Raw genomic sequence first — 14,194 nt, 5'->3', positions numbered from 1 at the left:
TTATAGCTATAGATCTTAATCTTGAGCACGTTTGTGCGTCACTTTCAGAGGACGCACAGTGGTTTGGGATTTTATCATGGCCGGCCTCTCGACCAATGCCCGTTTATCGTAGACTAGCCTTTAACTTTTACGCGTCGACGCTGTAAATATATACGACAGTCAGCAAGCTGTCATTATAGAGTATACGTCACCACTGTAAATAGAAGTGCGGAGCGCCTCTGAGGAATACTGAGGTAGGAATTCCTCGGAGCTAGTTCCAGGTCTTCATATCCGCACGGAACAAAAAAATTTGTGTTCAATTCAAGCCGTGTTCATTGCCCGATATTAACATGGCCTCGTCTCCAGTTTTAAACCCCGTGAGTATACAATATAGACAATAAACAGTTACAAATCACTTCCATTTAATTGCGGCATTATGCCACTGCATGCGCAAAAAGTCGCGGAATATAAATTGGATTTTAATACTCTGGATAGTAGATAGCTAATTTCTAAAAATATGATTATATATCGCTGTACTTCATAAATCGTTACTGTTACATAATTTTCCAATTGCATTTCGCAAAGTTAACACAAAATTCATCGAGTATTTCTATCTTGAAACCGAATCAGTTTTGAATGTAATTGGGTCACATTCCATTTCCAAACGAGTTGTTGACGCAGAATATTATCGATGCTCTTAAAAAGTAATTATATGATGAAATCAAGAATACAAATCCGAATGCATTTCATAGTTGACAAACAAATGTAGATAGCAACTATTTATTGCTTGGAATAAGAAAATGTTATAGTTTTCGCGGAAAAAAACAAGCGAGCGTCAAACGATAAATCGATACAATAATGCGTTTACTAAAAAGATTCGACTATAATTTTCGAACTGACCAGCGGACGATTATTAGACCCAGGTCCCGTAACTATTGGCATTATACAACTATTGTGATTGGTTGAAATTGCGCCCAGAATGCCCTGAAGGCCTTTTAAGCTACCTCGGAAATTCTGATTGTACCATAATTGACTGTAACTTTACACAGCCATCCTTGTTTATGGGAATGCTCGGAAATCTTTCGTATGCTCGACCTTGAGCAATTCAATGACTGAACGCGGGTTTACGTAACTCGTATCACGATTTGTGAACTATTTGCGAAATATATGTTTTCACTGTTGATTAAGAAAAATTATTACAACGATGTTTTAGATACCCCATCTTAAATAGTATATCATACATGATTTATTGCAGATTATACATGAATTTTTAATGGGTGTAAACATTTATAAATAAATATTCTACATCTGAGCTGTGACTTTTTGTTACTTTCCGTTTGTAGTATGTGAACATTTTTGACCTTCCGCAAGCAATAAAAATTTCAACGCCTTTGATGAAAAAACACATGTCATTGCAAATTTTCAGGTTTTATGTTTTAACGATCTGATTATTTACAAAGTTATCACGATACTCAGCATCTTTTGAAATGGTGCAAACGCTGTATACTCAAAATATGTTACTTAGAGAAATGAGATTGGAATTCGTAACATGAACACACTTATAAAATATAATTGTTATCAGTGGTAATATTTTCGTGAAAAATACAAGATAAATTTAAAAATAAATATCGTGAGTTAAAAATATGACATGGTTTTTGTGGTTAAAAAAATTTACATTTCAAAAAGAAAGATATAAATGATTCAAAACGAATGAAGAGATATTAAATTTATTATAGTTTATGAGGACAAATTTTTTATTTTCCTCTATCTAGTAAATTCAAATGACAAAGTGATGAATTATAGCATCTTTGAAAAATTTGGTTCAAAAGATTATCTTTGATGATAAAAATCCAATGTATTTTTACTCTATTCTCGGCTGACTCATAGACAGCTAGAAAGGCCTGATGTTAAAAATAAAATGATACAGAGACCTTAATTAAGTAAGCACCCTGAATTCGTCCAGAACACAAAATCGTCTCTCTTTATACTCTGTCAGATACACATGAATTCCACACTGTTTCCAATCAGCTGGAAGCACTCGACAAACGATTTATGATCTCACAATCAAAAAGAAAATTTGATACTTTTGTAGGATATTCCCTATGTTGGCGAGGTAGAGGGTGGACTCTTTCCTGGCAAAATGGTCAAAGTCCAGGGAAAAATACCGCCGCAAGCAGTTCGATTTGCAATAAATTACCAGCTGGGGCCGAACATAAACCCCCGAGATGATATAGCTATTCATGTATCGCCTCGATTCCCAGAGGGTTTTGTTACCAGAAATCATATAGAGTCGATGAGCTGGGGCAGGGAAGAAAATGAAGGTCCCCTTTGGCTAGTACCGGGTGAAGAATTCGAGATAATTATATTATGCGAGCAGCCTTGCTACAAGATCGCTATCAATGGCAGGCACTTCACGGAGTTTGCCCATCGTCTACCCTATAAAAAAGTAACTCACTTGGTCATCGACGGCGATGTCGAAGTCGCTTCCATCAGATACGAGAGCGGCACTCCAGCCGCACCACAGTCGCCAAGTGCACCAATTGTGCCAGATGTTCCCGCAGCTGATTTTGGACCACCAGGTACATATACTGTTTTTTACCTTGTATCTGATCGATCTGCTCATTGTTATGGAAAAGAGAATATGAAAAATTACTAGGATTGCCATGAAAGTGTGACTTTCGATTTCCTTTTCTCTCTCGCACTTGTTATAAATCATCTTACAAAGCATTGGGTAAGCATTATTTCTTTGTCGCGGTCACACTGATCTTTTCTCTAGAAGAGGAACCCAGTTATTCCAAAAACATTATCGTCGAGCTGTCAACTGCCATTGATTATATGAACACATTAGGACCTGTTCAACAATATTATATCATGACTATTTCTACTGTTGAAACCCTCTTTTGATTTCCGGATGATGCCTTCTCAAACAGAGTTCTCATCGCCGAACAAAAACCTGATGTAAATTTGATGATCAATCACTTTTTGGTCGTTTGAACAATACGCTTCTTTAACCTGTTAACAGCTGGGAAATATTAGTTCAAATCGACCTTTCATTAAGCGTGAAATTCATAACAAATTCAATGTATTTCTTCTTTCGAGTCCCCAAGTTAACTGCTGGCCGATATATCGACGAGCGTCGCTATTAACAGGTTAACAGACTCAGTCTGTACAATGCATGTGATTTTAAATATGTGTGTTTAAATGAAATCACAATATTGATCAATTATACTTGAAAGACTGTTTGCAACAAACATACTTGAAAGCGATACTGAAACAATTATTGCAGGTGTCTAATATTAATCACATTCTTGACGATGTGATCTATCAAGAAACATGGATACTGCGAGTATTTTTATTCTAAGAAATGATTCACTCTAGGTCCAGGAGGCCTGTATCCAACCTTGAAAAATCAGGACCCTATGGGACCTCAGGGAGGTGGCTACCAGCCTCCAGGTAATTACGGGTCACATCCAGATGCCTACGGTGGACCCGGCGGATACAATCCACCAAGGGCTTACGGTTATCAGCCGGGCTACGAGAAGCCTGAAGAAGAAGATGCATTTGGAGGATGTATGGACAAAGTGGGCCTTGCTCTTGGTGGACTTGTTGCAGCTGGTGGTGTTGCGGCAGCTATGCATGCCATGAATGTGAGTTTGAATCTGCGAATCGGGGACAGATACAGTTGAAATTGTCGATTAATTTTCCCAAAGCATGTGTTTCATTCCGCTAACATTATATGATTCAGAAAAAAAAGGAACAGGAGCAAGATCATGAGAAATCAGATGCGTCCAAAACGCAATCAGAAAGAGAAGGGGGTTTTGGCGGTTTTGATATGGCCTCAATTGGCTCCGCTTTGGCAAGCACGCTGGCTTCTGGTGGTTTACAAGGTGACAACAGATCTTATCCCGGGAGTGGCTATCCGCCTCATGATTCCAATAGTGGTGGCGGTGGCGTGTTGGGATCCATCTTAGGAGCACTTGGTATGTATAGATAATTTTTACAGGCAAATGCCTGAATGGATTGTACGAATTGTATTTTTATACAAAATGTAGACTCGCATCTGATTCTTCGCAAAACTGATAGTTGAATTAAATGTATCATAATTCCTTGGCAAGAATGGTATTCAAAAACGTTTCATAAATCTAGTTTCATTGAAAATATTCTTTCGTAGGAATATCCAAATTCTTTCAGCTGCACTGTAAAAAACATTATTTTCTAATTTGTCTCAAAAGTCCACCTCACATCTCCATAACGTGATACCGTGAGAAAATACGCAGAATCGGGAGGCATTTGAATTTTTCAGAATTCTGGTACAACTTATGAGTTTTTTTTACTAAGTAAATTAGTTGTATTTTCTCGTTGATATAACTTGACTTGGTTAGAAACAGATAAAAAGACAAAAATCTAAATCTGATTGTTCTCAGAAATTCATTTAATTTTTACATCTTAACTAGATTTAGTCTAAAATAATCGGAAACTTGAAAACTGAGAATTATTCAAATTTTCAATAGAAAACGAAATCTCTCAAAGATATTCGAGTTCCTTCTGGAAGCTCTGAGAATTTCTTCAAATACCAGTTCACGCATCATGGGAGTAATTCAATAGAAATAATATAGAATTTTTCTCTGAACACTGAATATATGGCATATTTTAAAGAAACTTGTAAAAGTTTTTTTACCACGGTTCTCGTACATTACTCTTCTCAGTCGTCTCTGTAATTTCATATTGAAAATCCAGGCAGTGGAGGTGGTGGCGGCGGTGGTGGATATCAGCCGTCGTATGCACCACAGCAATCTGGAGGAGGCGACCCGCTCGGTGGAGCCTTGAGCTCAATCCTGGGTGGCGTTCTTGGAGGCGGAGGAGCAGGACGAAACCAGCAACCGAGTTACCAGCCAGGTTATCAGCCTGGATACCAGCCGTCCGGGGGATACAATTATCAGCAATCAGGTGGATACCCTTCTAACCAAGGTTCTGATGGTTCTAATCTTTTATCGGGAATCGGTTCCGCCATTGGATCATCGCTCTTCAACTCCGCTCTAGATGGGCTAAGCAAGCATGGCAAGGACGTAAGTAGTAAAGCAACAAGAAACTAAAAACTGAACTAATTAATCTATATGATATGTGTACTGTATAATTATTGCAGTGTTGTACATTGCATTGAATATTTATAGGCTTAAAGAATTGTGTTTATATTGCCAAACTGTGCAATGGCAACGAATCAAGATTGTCAATTTTAGTAAGTAGCTTTTAAACGAACAGTCAGAACTATAAAACTGGAATTAATTTGTACGAATGATTGTATAACTATTGCGAGGGAACTATGTAACAATATCTCACTTTCATTGCAGTGGTTTTACTAATGTTTTTAAGAATGTATAACATGCGCATGAGGTATCGTATTTCATAGTTAGATACAGCAAAAATCTATATGCATAATCACAGAGAACATAATTTAATAACAAAAAAAAAAAAAAAAAGTATTCGAATAATATCTGGAATTTACTAGATTGAAGTATATTTCATTAACATTAATAAGATGTTGAAAAGGGTTGAATAAACAGACGATCTTTTGAAGCAAGCCTTTTAATGTGAGACAGAAAGTTACTTTTAGTGGTTCCATGAATTAGGCCTGCTTGAAGAGATCATGACGCTGTTGGCAAGGGAATGGCACAAGTACCTTTAGCTTAAAATTGACATTTATGTACTTGCAGAAGCCTCAAGGATACAACAACCAGCCGCAGGGGCCAGTCAACTACGGAATGCAAAATGATTCTCCCAGCCCTCGACCCGCCTCAGGTCCGGCAGGTCCCCCTTCGTCTGGCGGAGGTAGCAAGCTTACGGCTGCAGAAATTTCTCGTGGACTTGGTCTTGGCGACGACGAGGACTAATAAGTACATTCTTGATGGTACAATGAAAAGTGTCCACACGTCTATGTTTCCATTTCTTATACAACAAGATACTGATATTATGCTACTACGTTAATTGAAACGTCGATACTCCTGGCTAGTAGAAGCGAATGATCGTAGGCAGGATGTCGATACGCACATAGTGGAGTGAATAATTTTATGTGTATACGCTGAGTTCTTAGTGTTCAGAATTTCGTCGAAGGTGGTATCATACCGAAATTAAAATTTCAGGACAAGAGCGTCACTTTTGAGTCTTCTGCTGAAAATGTTGTGCAAAAATTGTCTGTTAATAATACAATATGATATGAATTATAATAAAATATACGTCTGTGAGATTTACCTCGACCACAAATCTCTTCACAGCGAGTAGTCGGTACATTAATACCTTGCGAAAGGTCAAAGGTAATTTATTAAAATACATTGGAATTTCTGTGGAAACTAGTTTTAGTATATTTGCGAGGAATCCATGTGGAAATTATTAGTACGGCAAAAATTTTTCTACTTATATAAGATACATTTTCAGTGTGCAAGCATACATACAAAGAATATCGGAGATTGAGGATAAATTATCATTAGTATGGAACACTTTTCACTATACCTAAAAGATCGAGTAAGTTGGGTAAGAATCAGATATTCGGAGTGTGAACAAGGCCTTGAAAAAATTATAATATGATATTAAAAGTATCTGTAACGCATAGAATCTCTGCTTGGATTAGGTGCATAAATTCTATAAAATTAATTACCGTGTACGAATAATAGCACAAATTATATGCATGTAATAAACTTGTTATAGCTGTTACACGCTCGTTGAAACAGGCAGGGCAGGTCCCCTGACCTTTTACATGTGAGAAACGTTGAAATTTTATAGGTATTGATCGTGACATACACGTATATTATATACTATCCCAATGCTGAATCACTCGAAAATATTACCACTGTTGGCTATCAAATTGTTGAAGTATTCCATATTTCCACGTAAGTTTGAAATGAATTTTAATCGTTGAAACAGATGTTTTTTTCATGAAATGAGCTTTCAATTCAATTCTGCATTTTCGCAATTTATCAGTATCAATGTTACAGATTTTATAATATATAATATATAAGTGTTTTAAATCGAACTATTCGTATAAACGGAGAACGAAAAATACCGTTGACAAGTTTACAAGATCTGATAACGTATTCTCAGAATTGTTTACATGGGTTTATGATTAAATTACTTTTAATAATGTGTTTGTTAGTTATTCACAGTACCACCTCCGGTAACAAAGCTCTCGTTATTTTGTACAAATTGTTTAATTTTTATATAATGCTAATATTAGTCTATTAAGCGAAACGTTTGCCTTACAAATTTCGATACGTGAAATATTTTGTAAACGCACAATTTGCATCACGTACATCGTATTGTATACACGTACGGAAATCAAATAAACAATAGAATGTACGAAATACTGCGTACCTGTTACTTAATGGCGGACGATTATTCCGTTGCATTATTGGCTTGACCAGCAGTTCCAGTAGACTCCTGGAATCCAAAGCAAACGATTCGGTTGTTCAAACAGCCAAAAATATGAGTTGCAGACTTTCAGAGACAAATTTAGAATTGTCTAAGAGATGGACACGTATGTCAACGGGATTGACAATGCCTCCCGATTCTGGTTCTTTAGTGAAGGATGAAAACACAACTATTTTTGTTGCTGCAACAATGTTCAGCACTGACCGAGAAATCGGAAATGTGATTGTGGCAGTCTTACAACGGTGTGGAAATGGGAGAAAAATATGGTAGCGGTTATAACAGCGTATATAAAAACCAAAAATGATTTTGAACGACCGTAACAGTGACTTACATCGGTTTGTTGCTGCAGTAGAGCTTGAAGTTCCAGCTTCTTGCTTCTCTTGAAGAAGCCGAATTTCAGTAGTCCAAGTGTAATCAAGATCAAAAGTAACAGAGCCAAAAATACAGCCAAGGCTAAGATCCATATGGCTATACGACGTTCAATTTGGGTTCCAGTCAACACTGTGCCAATCATTATTGCGTCGGATGCGTTGTTCACAGTTTGACGGTCAATGACGTTGAGTGACGAAATCACGATACTGCCATTCGTTACGAAGAATATTATATCTTTCGCTTGGATGACTTTGGCTGAAATTTCAACATTACAGAGATCACACGAAACTCTCGCGTTTCACTTCTAAACGAGCAATTTGATTGGCTCGCTTGAATTTCGTGGTAACCGAGTTTTGTTACAATTATTAAAAATATTTTCATAATTTATGGAAACGATTCTGATCAAGATACATTAATCGTATACTATTTACAGGTCTGATTGTATTACAACTAAAGAGAAACTTCATTCCCAACAGAGGTTTATCGTATAAACTTACGCGGAAACTTCGCCAGCATCAACTCGAACGCGAAAGTAACTTCGGCTACCGATTGCGTGCTTTGGAAAGGCGCCACCTCGCAGTTTATCGTCCTCCATTTGAACGAAGGATTCGTGGAATTGACGTATATCGTCCTGTTGTCGGGATAACTGCTGAACACTTTGCCCTCGATGACTGAAAACTTCGTGTTCGTCGAAGGCGAGTCTTCGTCCAGCCACTCGGTCATCGTCGTTGCGTCGATCCTGGCTGACGGTTCTGTACCTTCGTTTTCGGTCGCATTCTCACAGATCAGTTGATTCCCGTCCAGTTTACTACGTATTTCGCTGATTCTGACTACTTCGATTTCCTCGTCGGCTTGGATCCAATGCGTTGGAACAGAGACGCCGAGCATGACTTTCGAAATCGGTGTCCGTCCGTAGTTCATCACCAGATACGTGTGTTCAAACGATTTGTTCGGTAAATTCTCTATTTGGTCTGTCCGAGTAAATCCGATCGTGTCCATTGTACTTTTTCTGCAAACAACAAAAAACACGTAGGTTCCTTTGGCGCTCGGGAATTCCGAAATAGTAAGCGGACGATTTCGGAAAATTAAGGAATCCGGGCTGCCGAGATGCTACAAATTCTAGTCATTTCTGTGACACGAGTATTCACTCGGAGAGCAGTTTACAACGTCAGTTCTTACCGCGAAATGCCGACATCAGTTTCCACTCGACACGCGATCGAATGATGAGTTTTGCTGGTTCTCTCCGAAATATCGTCGCTCTCAGTTGTTGCTTCCGCCGTGAAATCAAGTTTTTCCGTATCCCATGAAATTGTTGACACATCCAAGTATATACTTATATTTTTCTGCAAATAATTCAACACTCACGTAAATCGCGTCACGATAGGCGCACGTTACACGATTACCGTTATATAGTTTTACCGGAAAAATTTATCGATACAAGAATAATCTCAGATACTGACAATGGACTTTCTGAATTATCCGATGCGGGAGAATTTAGCTCATATTATTATTTACCGCATACTTCAGTTCCAGTAGATATATTTCGTGGGAAAATTCAAGTATCGTGTCAGCAGCATCGGAAACTCGGGATTGCGAAGTTACTCACCACTTCGTTGGTTTTCAAGGGATTTGCAATTTGACATGTAATTTCCGTGTAATTGCCCGTCGCCGTTCCATCGGTACATCCGACACTGTCGACGACGGTTAATGAAATCGGAACACGGATCATCGCCTTCGTGTGATACGCCGGCTCCCCGACATTTTTCACACTGATATTCAACGTCAAGCCTGGCGAAGAATCGATTACAAACTCGTCGACGGTTTCCAGAACAATTTTTAACTTCGATCGGCAAGTGTGACTGTCACTGCCGCACTTGGCTGCCAATGTTACGTCGTGCTCGGCTCGGACTGTCGACCAAATAGGATCGATTACGACGCAATCGTGACAGAAAAGATCCTTGCCAATTATCTTGTTCTTGCCAATCCGCAGGATCCCACCGGTAGGACTTTCATTAAAAGTCTGGGTTACGGAGAGTTTGATCGCCTGATGAATATTGTCATTCTTCGTCTGAAAGTTCAATTGAAAAAATTATATCGGCATCAGGGTTCGTCATGGAACTGTCTTAATTTACGGAAAGTCGACACACTTCCGTGAAAAAAAATATGTCCATTACGTGGCCTTCACCGGGATGATACATCATTTTCTCCAAATCGAATCTCATATTCGATTTTTACGTTTGAATGGGATTAAAAAATATTTTTCCTTCTTCTACTATAATCTATGAATAATAAATTCGTGATATCGAAACTACTCACCACATTGATTAGAAAATTCTCACAGTTTGGCTTTGATTCTTGAAGTGTATGAACAAAAATATGTCTTTGTTTATTTTCCTTGGCAATCACAACTTTTGCTCTGTTGTATACTTCGTCAACCGTTAATTCGTTTTCCACACCTGCGGATGGAAAGTAAAGTGGACTCGTCAAATTATTGGCTTTTGGTAACCTGCGTCATAGGCTTAGAAGCCCGAGCAACCACCGGCAATATTCAGAATCGTGAGTACAACGTGTTATATGTTTCGAAGTATTGAATGATTTTTACGGCTGGTTTTTTACTTGGTACTTTCATCGCTCGTGTAAAGTAACGAATAGTTTTAAAAATCTGATACACGAAAAGTAGACGAGTGATCCAATTCCATAGAGTTTTTAGATTTTCATTCAGACGCGACTTATCAGTGTCTCGATTTACGACAAATAACGTAACGTTGAACCGTGCAAGGTAGAAAACTCGCGACAATTTTCGCAGAATAATCAAGAAACATTACCGAAACCACGATCGAAGGTACTTACGAATGGATTCTCAGAAAATGTCGAATAATGTCAATTTTTGCCAACTGTCGCGACATGACGGAATATGGAGTATTGTGATCGTTTCTCTCGATACTGTGCCGTCAATGCTTATCAAACGAATCACGTATCGGGTAGATCCATTGGTATGAATATTACTTGGCTCCGTGCACGCTGCACTTTGGGAATGCGTTTCGAATCGAATAGCGAGCAAGTTCACTTCATACTCACTCAGTTCTTTTTCTACGTGAACTCCTTTGTAAGAAGAACAGACTGTTATCGTGAAGACGAAGGGAACCGATTGAAGCGTTATTTGTCGCGTGTCGCTCTTCAGGGTAACTTTCGTAGTAACGACGCGTTTCGATCGGATCAAAGCTACGTGCCCTGACAAATAAGCGCCAACCGCGATGTCGGCGTATCCGTTGTGGTCGACGTCCCTTGGTTCGGAAATCGAAATCCCGAAACCTTTGGTGCTTTCGGGGGCCGGGATCTCTTGACTGTGTCCGTTCGACAATCCACTCCTGCTTCCGCGGTATACGAATACGCTCCCACTTCCGGCGTACGGAGCACCGACGGCGACGTCCGCGTATCCGTCGAAGTCGACGTCTCCGAGGCAGGTGATCGTCGATCCGAATCTTCCGCGCGGCGTCCTTCCTTCCAGACGACTTGCGACCGCGAACGTTCTCTGCGAAAATTCAATCGGACAATTCGACCATCGACCACCGGCTTCCGCCTCGTCCAGGCACCGCGTAAATACCATTCGACTCACATCTCGCCTCCCCGTCAGAACGTAAACTCTTCCCTCGTCCACGTCTTTGGTCCATTGAGGCGCGCCGACGAGCAGCTCGTCTCTTCCGTCACCGTTGACGTCGCAAGACGCCAAAGCGTATCCGTAATATTCCCCAGCCTGCTCTCCCGATCCCAAGCTGGATATAATACCGGCCCTAAAATTACTTTGAAACACAGAGCCACGAAGTTTCGCAGTCCTTGGTGCCCCGGTCACAGTAATGCGTTCACCTGTCTTAAAATAGTTTCCCGATGTTATAGCGTATCCTGCAATTTGAAATGAGATTGTTGCTTCGCAATACTGCATATCTCCTAAACGAATAATTAACCATTCACAGACATTCCATCCCACCGGAACAATACATTATACATCTCGATCCTAACTCACAATTAGATCATCGACGATTCTGTATTCTGCAATCGTTTCGTACATACCGGCATACGCGTAGTTCTCTAGCGAAGTGAATGACAGCAAGGTGGATCTTTGATTTCCATCAAACGTCCATTGAATCTCCGTCAGTGCTCCGCTTCCCCAATATTGTGCCGGACCACCGATAAAGGCGTTTCTCAACGAATCATCGGGAATGTGAATAGAAGCCCCGAGTCCATTCGAGTTATACCATTCGCCATTCCCGCTGATACCTATCGTAGTCTTATGCTGATTCGAATTATTTTCTTTCGCTGCACGCTTGTAACAAACGCCTCTCATCAGGATGGCTTGATTGGTTTTAGAATGAAGTACATCCAGCCACTTTGGTCCACATACCTGCAATGTCAAGCAGTCGAGTTTCAAATGCGTTTACACATCGGTAATGAAACATTTTTCTTCTTTTCGACGCAGTGATAACGTAGACGCAGTTTTTCTTTTAATCCTTGTATAGATATATTGTGGTTGCTGTCATGCCTCGCCTCATATCCTGCAGTCCTGACCGCAACTCAGACAAACCAATGTTAATGTACAGAGTCAGATGGCATACGAGTGGCGTAACACAAGATAAAAATTGTGAGATATAATCATTATTATGGCTTTTAACGCGAGTAATGCCTTCCAGTTATCAAAAGACGTAAAAGTCGACGTTAGCAGCCAAGCCCAGATGAATAAGTATCGGAATTCAGAAAAACTTAGTACTGGCCGTTGTCTTGAGTTTGAAAAATTCTGGGATACTCTTCAACTTCAATATTTCAAAGCAAATTAGTTGAATTTAGTGAAATGAAATTTTGGATATGATGCGAACAAATTCATAAAGCAACGATTATTCTACCAGCAAAATCATGACTCACGGAATTTTTAATAGTTTGAGCTGAAAATTAATAACTATCAAGGCACAGATATTTGAGAAAAAAAATATAGCGATACTGCGTGATGAGAAAAATGTAGGTATTTATTTGTTCCAGTGAAGTTGAATTTTTTTGAAAAAGAATTAACCAACGATTTTTACCATATTTCATTACTTATCTTTCATCAAATCAGATTATTTTCGATGCTTTTTATACGAAATTCACAGCGAAGATGTGCCGGGGTCATTTTGACCCCGCGGTGGAGCGTAATTACAGTTAAATTTATTTTTAGGATAGGAGCAACTATACAATTTATATTCCACGAGGTGTTCGATTAACCAGATGACTGATTCCAATCGTAAGCATTAAAAAGGTTCAATCTAATTCTCAAGAATTCCAAGTTCGATCCCAAGATATTTTGGAAATTGAAGAGATTCAATGTAATTATAATGATTTCAATATTGGGTTATAAGAAATGTCACTGCAATATTTCGTGCAACATTTCGGAAGGTTTGAGCAGGTTTTGTAAAACCATCAAAAAAGATTTTATCGACTTCGATTGAATTCACCACGTAGCGAGCACCGCATTCCGATTTCTTATCACTGTTAAAAAATTCTTCATGGAACTTTCTACGCTGCGTTGGAAGTTTCACTCGTAAACGAAACAGTGAAATTACGATACGTTTACTGTTTGTTCAAATTACAAATAAAGGAAATCGACTAAACAATGTAGTAAATTAAAATTACATTCTCGAATTTCACTTATATATCTGATTAAATAATTAAACAAATGTTGTAAAGTACATTGAATTGAATTCGCAAATTTCCAACCTGACTTAGTAATTCGACAATTCTTTTCTACACTAAAGTTAGAATCATTTTTAATAATAATACGTCCGACGATGAAAGAAAAAATATTTCGGATCAACGTACCAGAACGTTTGCATCAGACCGCTTTTCCGTCATAATTGATCCACCGAGCCAAGAACCGTCTCCAGGTTTAATCGAACTGTGTTCGAAGCTCCATTCCGTGCATGGTTTGCCAATTTCGCACTTGAACACAGTTCCTGGTTCTCTGGCGTTCGGGTATCTCGACGAATTGGCTCTTGGCGCTCCAATAAAAATCCACGATCCATTCAAGTCCTTGTTCCCCGAACTCCAGAGTGCCAAAGAATACCCAAAATAGCTCGATCGACGCTGATTCGATCGAACCGCGTCCTCGTAGAGAATTAAATTCTTGCTGTCGAAACTAAAAGTCGCGACGCGCTTCGGCGCAACGGCAAAAATAACGATGGCTACGTAAAAAGTATAACATCGTCCCGAGTAAAACATCTTTCACTGTTACGGATTTAAAGTCGAATGTGATGCTGACTGATGTAGAAGCTGAATTCTTTTAGATAAAAACTTGAATCAGCTCTACGAGTCGCATTCTTGTATCGCAATATGTGGTTTGTGGTAAAGGAATAAGAAGTATTACAGTCTGTTCATGTTACGAACTTTCCTCATTTTGGTT

General features: G+C 39.1%; 2 protein-coding genes across 2 annotated transcripts; one reads left to right on the top strand and one right to left on the bottom strand.

Moving 5' to 3' along the window:
* The first annotated feature begins 160 nt into the window (after positions 1-160).
* On the top strand, positions 161-7,331 carry LOC124186051 (spidroin-2-like). Its single transcript, XM_046577400.1, has 6 exons — positions 161-356; positions 2,072-2,558; positions 3,358-3,626; positions 3,725-3,959; positions 4,717-5,045; positions 5,691-7,331. The coding sequence occupies exons 1-6, from the start codon at positions 330-332 to the stop codon at positions 5,865-5,867; spliced, it is 1,524 nt and encodes a 507-aa protein (XP_046433356.1). The 5' UTR covers positions 161-329; the 3' UTR covers positions 5,868-7,331.
* Positions 6,914-14,180, bottom strand: LOC124186591 (integrin alpha-PS5-like). Its single transcript, XM_046578422.1, has 10 exons — positions 13,615-14,180; positions 11,839-12,169; positions 11,387-11,670; positions 10,849-11,302; positions 10,087-10,226; positions 9,377-9,838; positions 8,950-9,113; positions 8,268-8,779; positions 7,730-8,025; positions 6,914-7,407 (listed from the first exon to the last, which is right to left on the bottom strand). Exons 1-10 carry the CDS (start codon positions 14,011-14,013, stop codon positions 7,363-7,365), a joined length of 3,087 nt encoding a protein of 1,028 aa, XP_046434378.1. The 5' UTR covers positions 14,014-14,180; the 3' UTR covers positions 6,914-7,362.
* Positions 14,181-14,194: the final 14 nt, after the last annotated feature.

Source organism: Neodiprion fabricii, chromosome 7 (assembly GCF_021155785.1).
Source record: "Neodiprion fabricii isolate iyNeoFabr1 chromosome 7, iyNeoFabr1.1, whole genome shotgun sequence".
NCBI classification, from domain to species: Eukaryota; Metazoa; Arthropoda; class Insecta; order Hymenoptera; family Diprionidae; genus Neodiprion; species Neodiprion fabricii.
Note: the sequence above shows the minus strand (reverse complement) of the source record. Positions and strands in the feature narration are given on the sequence as shown.

What these genes read in the sequence shown, in the direction of transcription:
- LOC124186591 (XM_046578422.1), bottom strand. Translation starts at nt 14,013, where the DNA reads ATGTTTTACTCGGGACGATGTTATACTTTTTACGTAGCCATCGTTATT. An exon ending in CCTTGAAAACCAACGAAGTG is followed by an intron (nt 9,114 to 9,376) that starts GTGAGTAACTTC and finishes AATTATTTGCAG; the next exon opens with AAAAATATAAGTATATACTT. An exon ending in GATGCTGGCGAAGTTTCCGC is followed by an intron (nt 8,026 to 8,267) that starts GTAAGTTTATAC and finishes TTGAAATTTCAG; the next exon opens with CCAAAGTCATCCAAGCGAAA.
- LOC124186051 (XM_046577400.1), top strand. Translation starts at nt 330, where the DNA reads ATGGCCTCGTCTCCAGTTTTAAACCCC. An exon ending in CGTCTCCAGTTTTAAACCCC is followed by an intron (nt 357 to 2,071) that starts GTGAGTATACAA and finishes ATACTTTTGTAG; the next exon opens with GATATTCCCTATGTTGGCGA. An exon ending in ATCCATCTTAGGAGCACTTG is followed by an intron (nt 3,960 to 4,716) that starts GTATGTATAGAT and finishes TTGAAAATCCAG; the next exon opens with GCAGTGGAGGTGGTGGCGGC.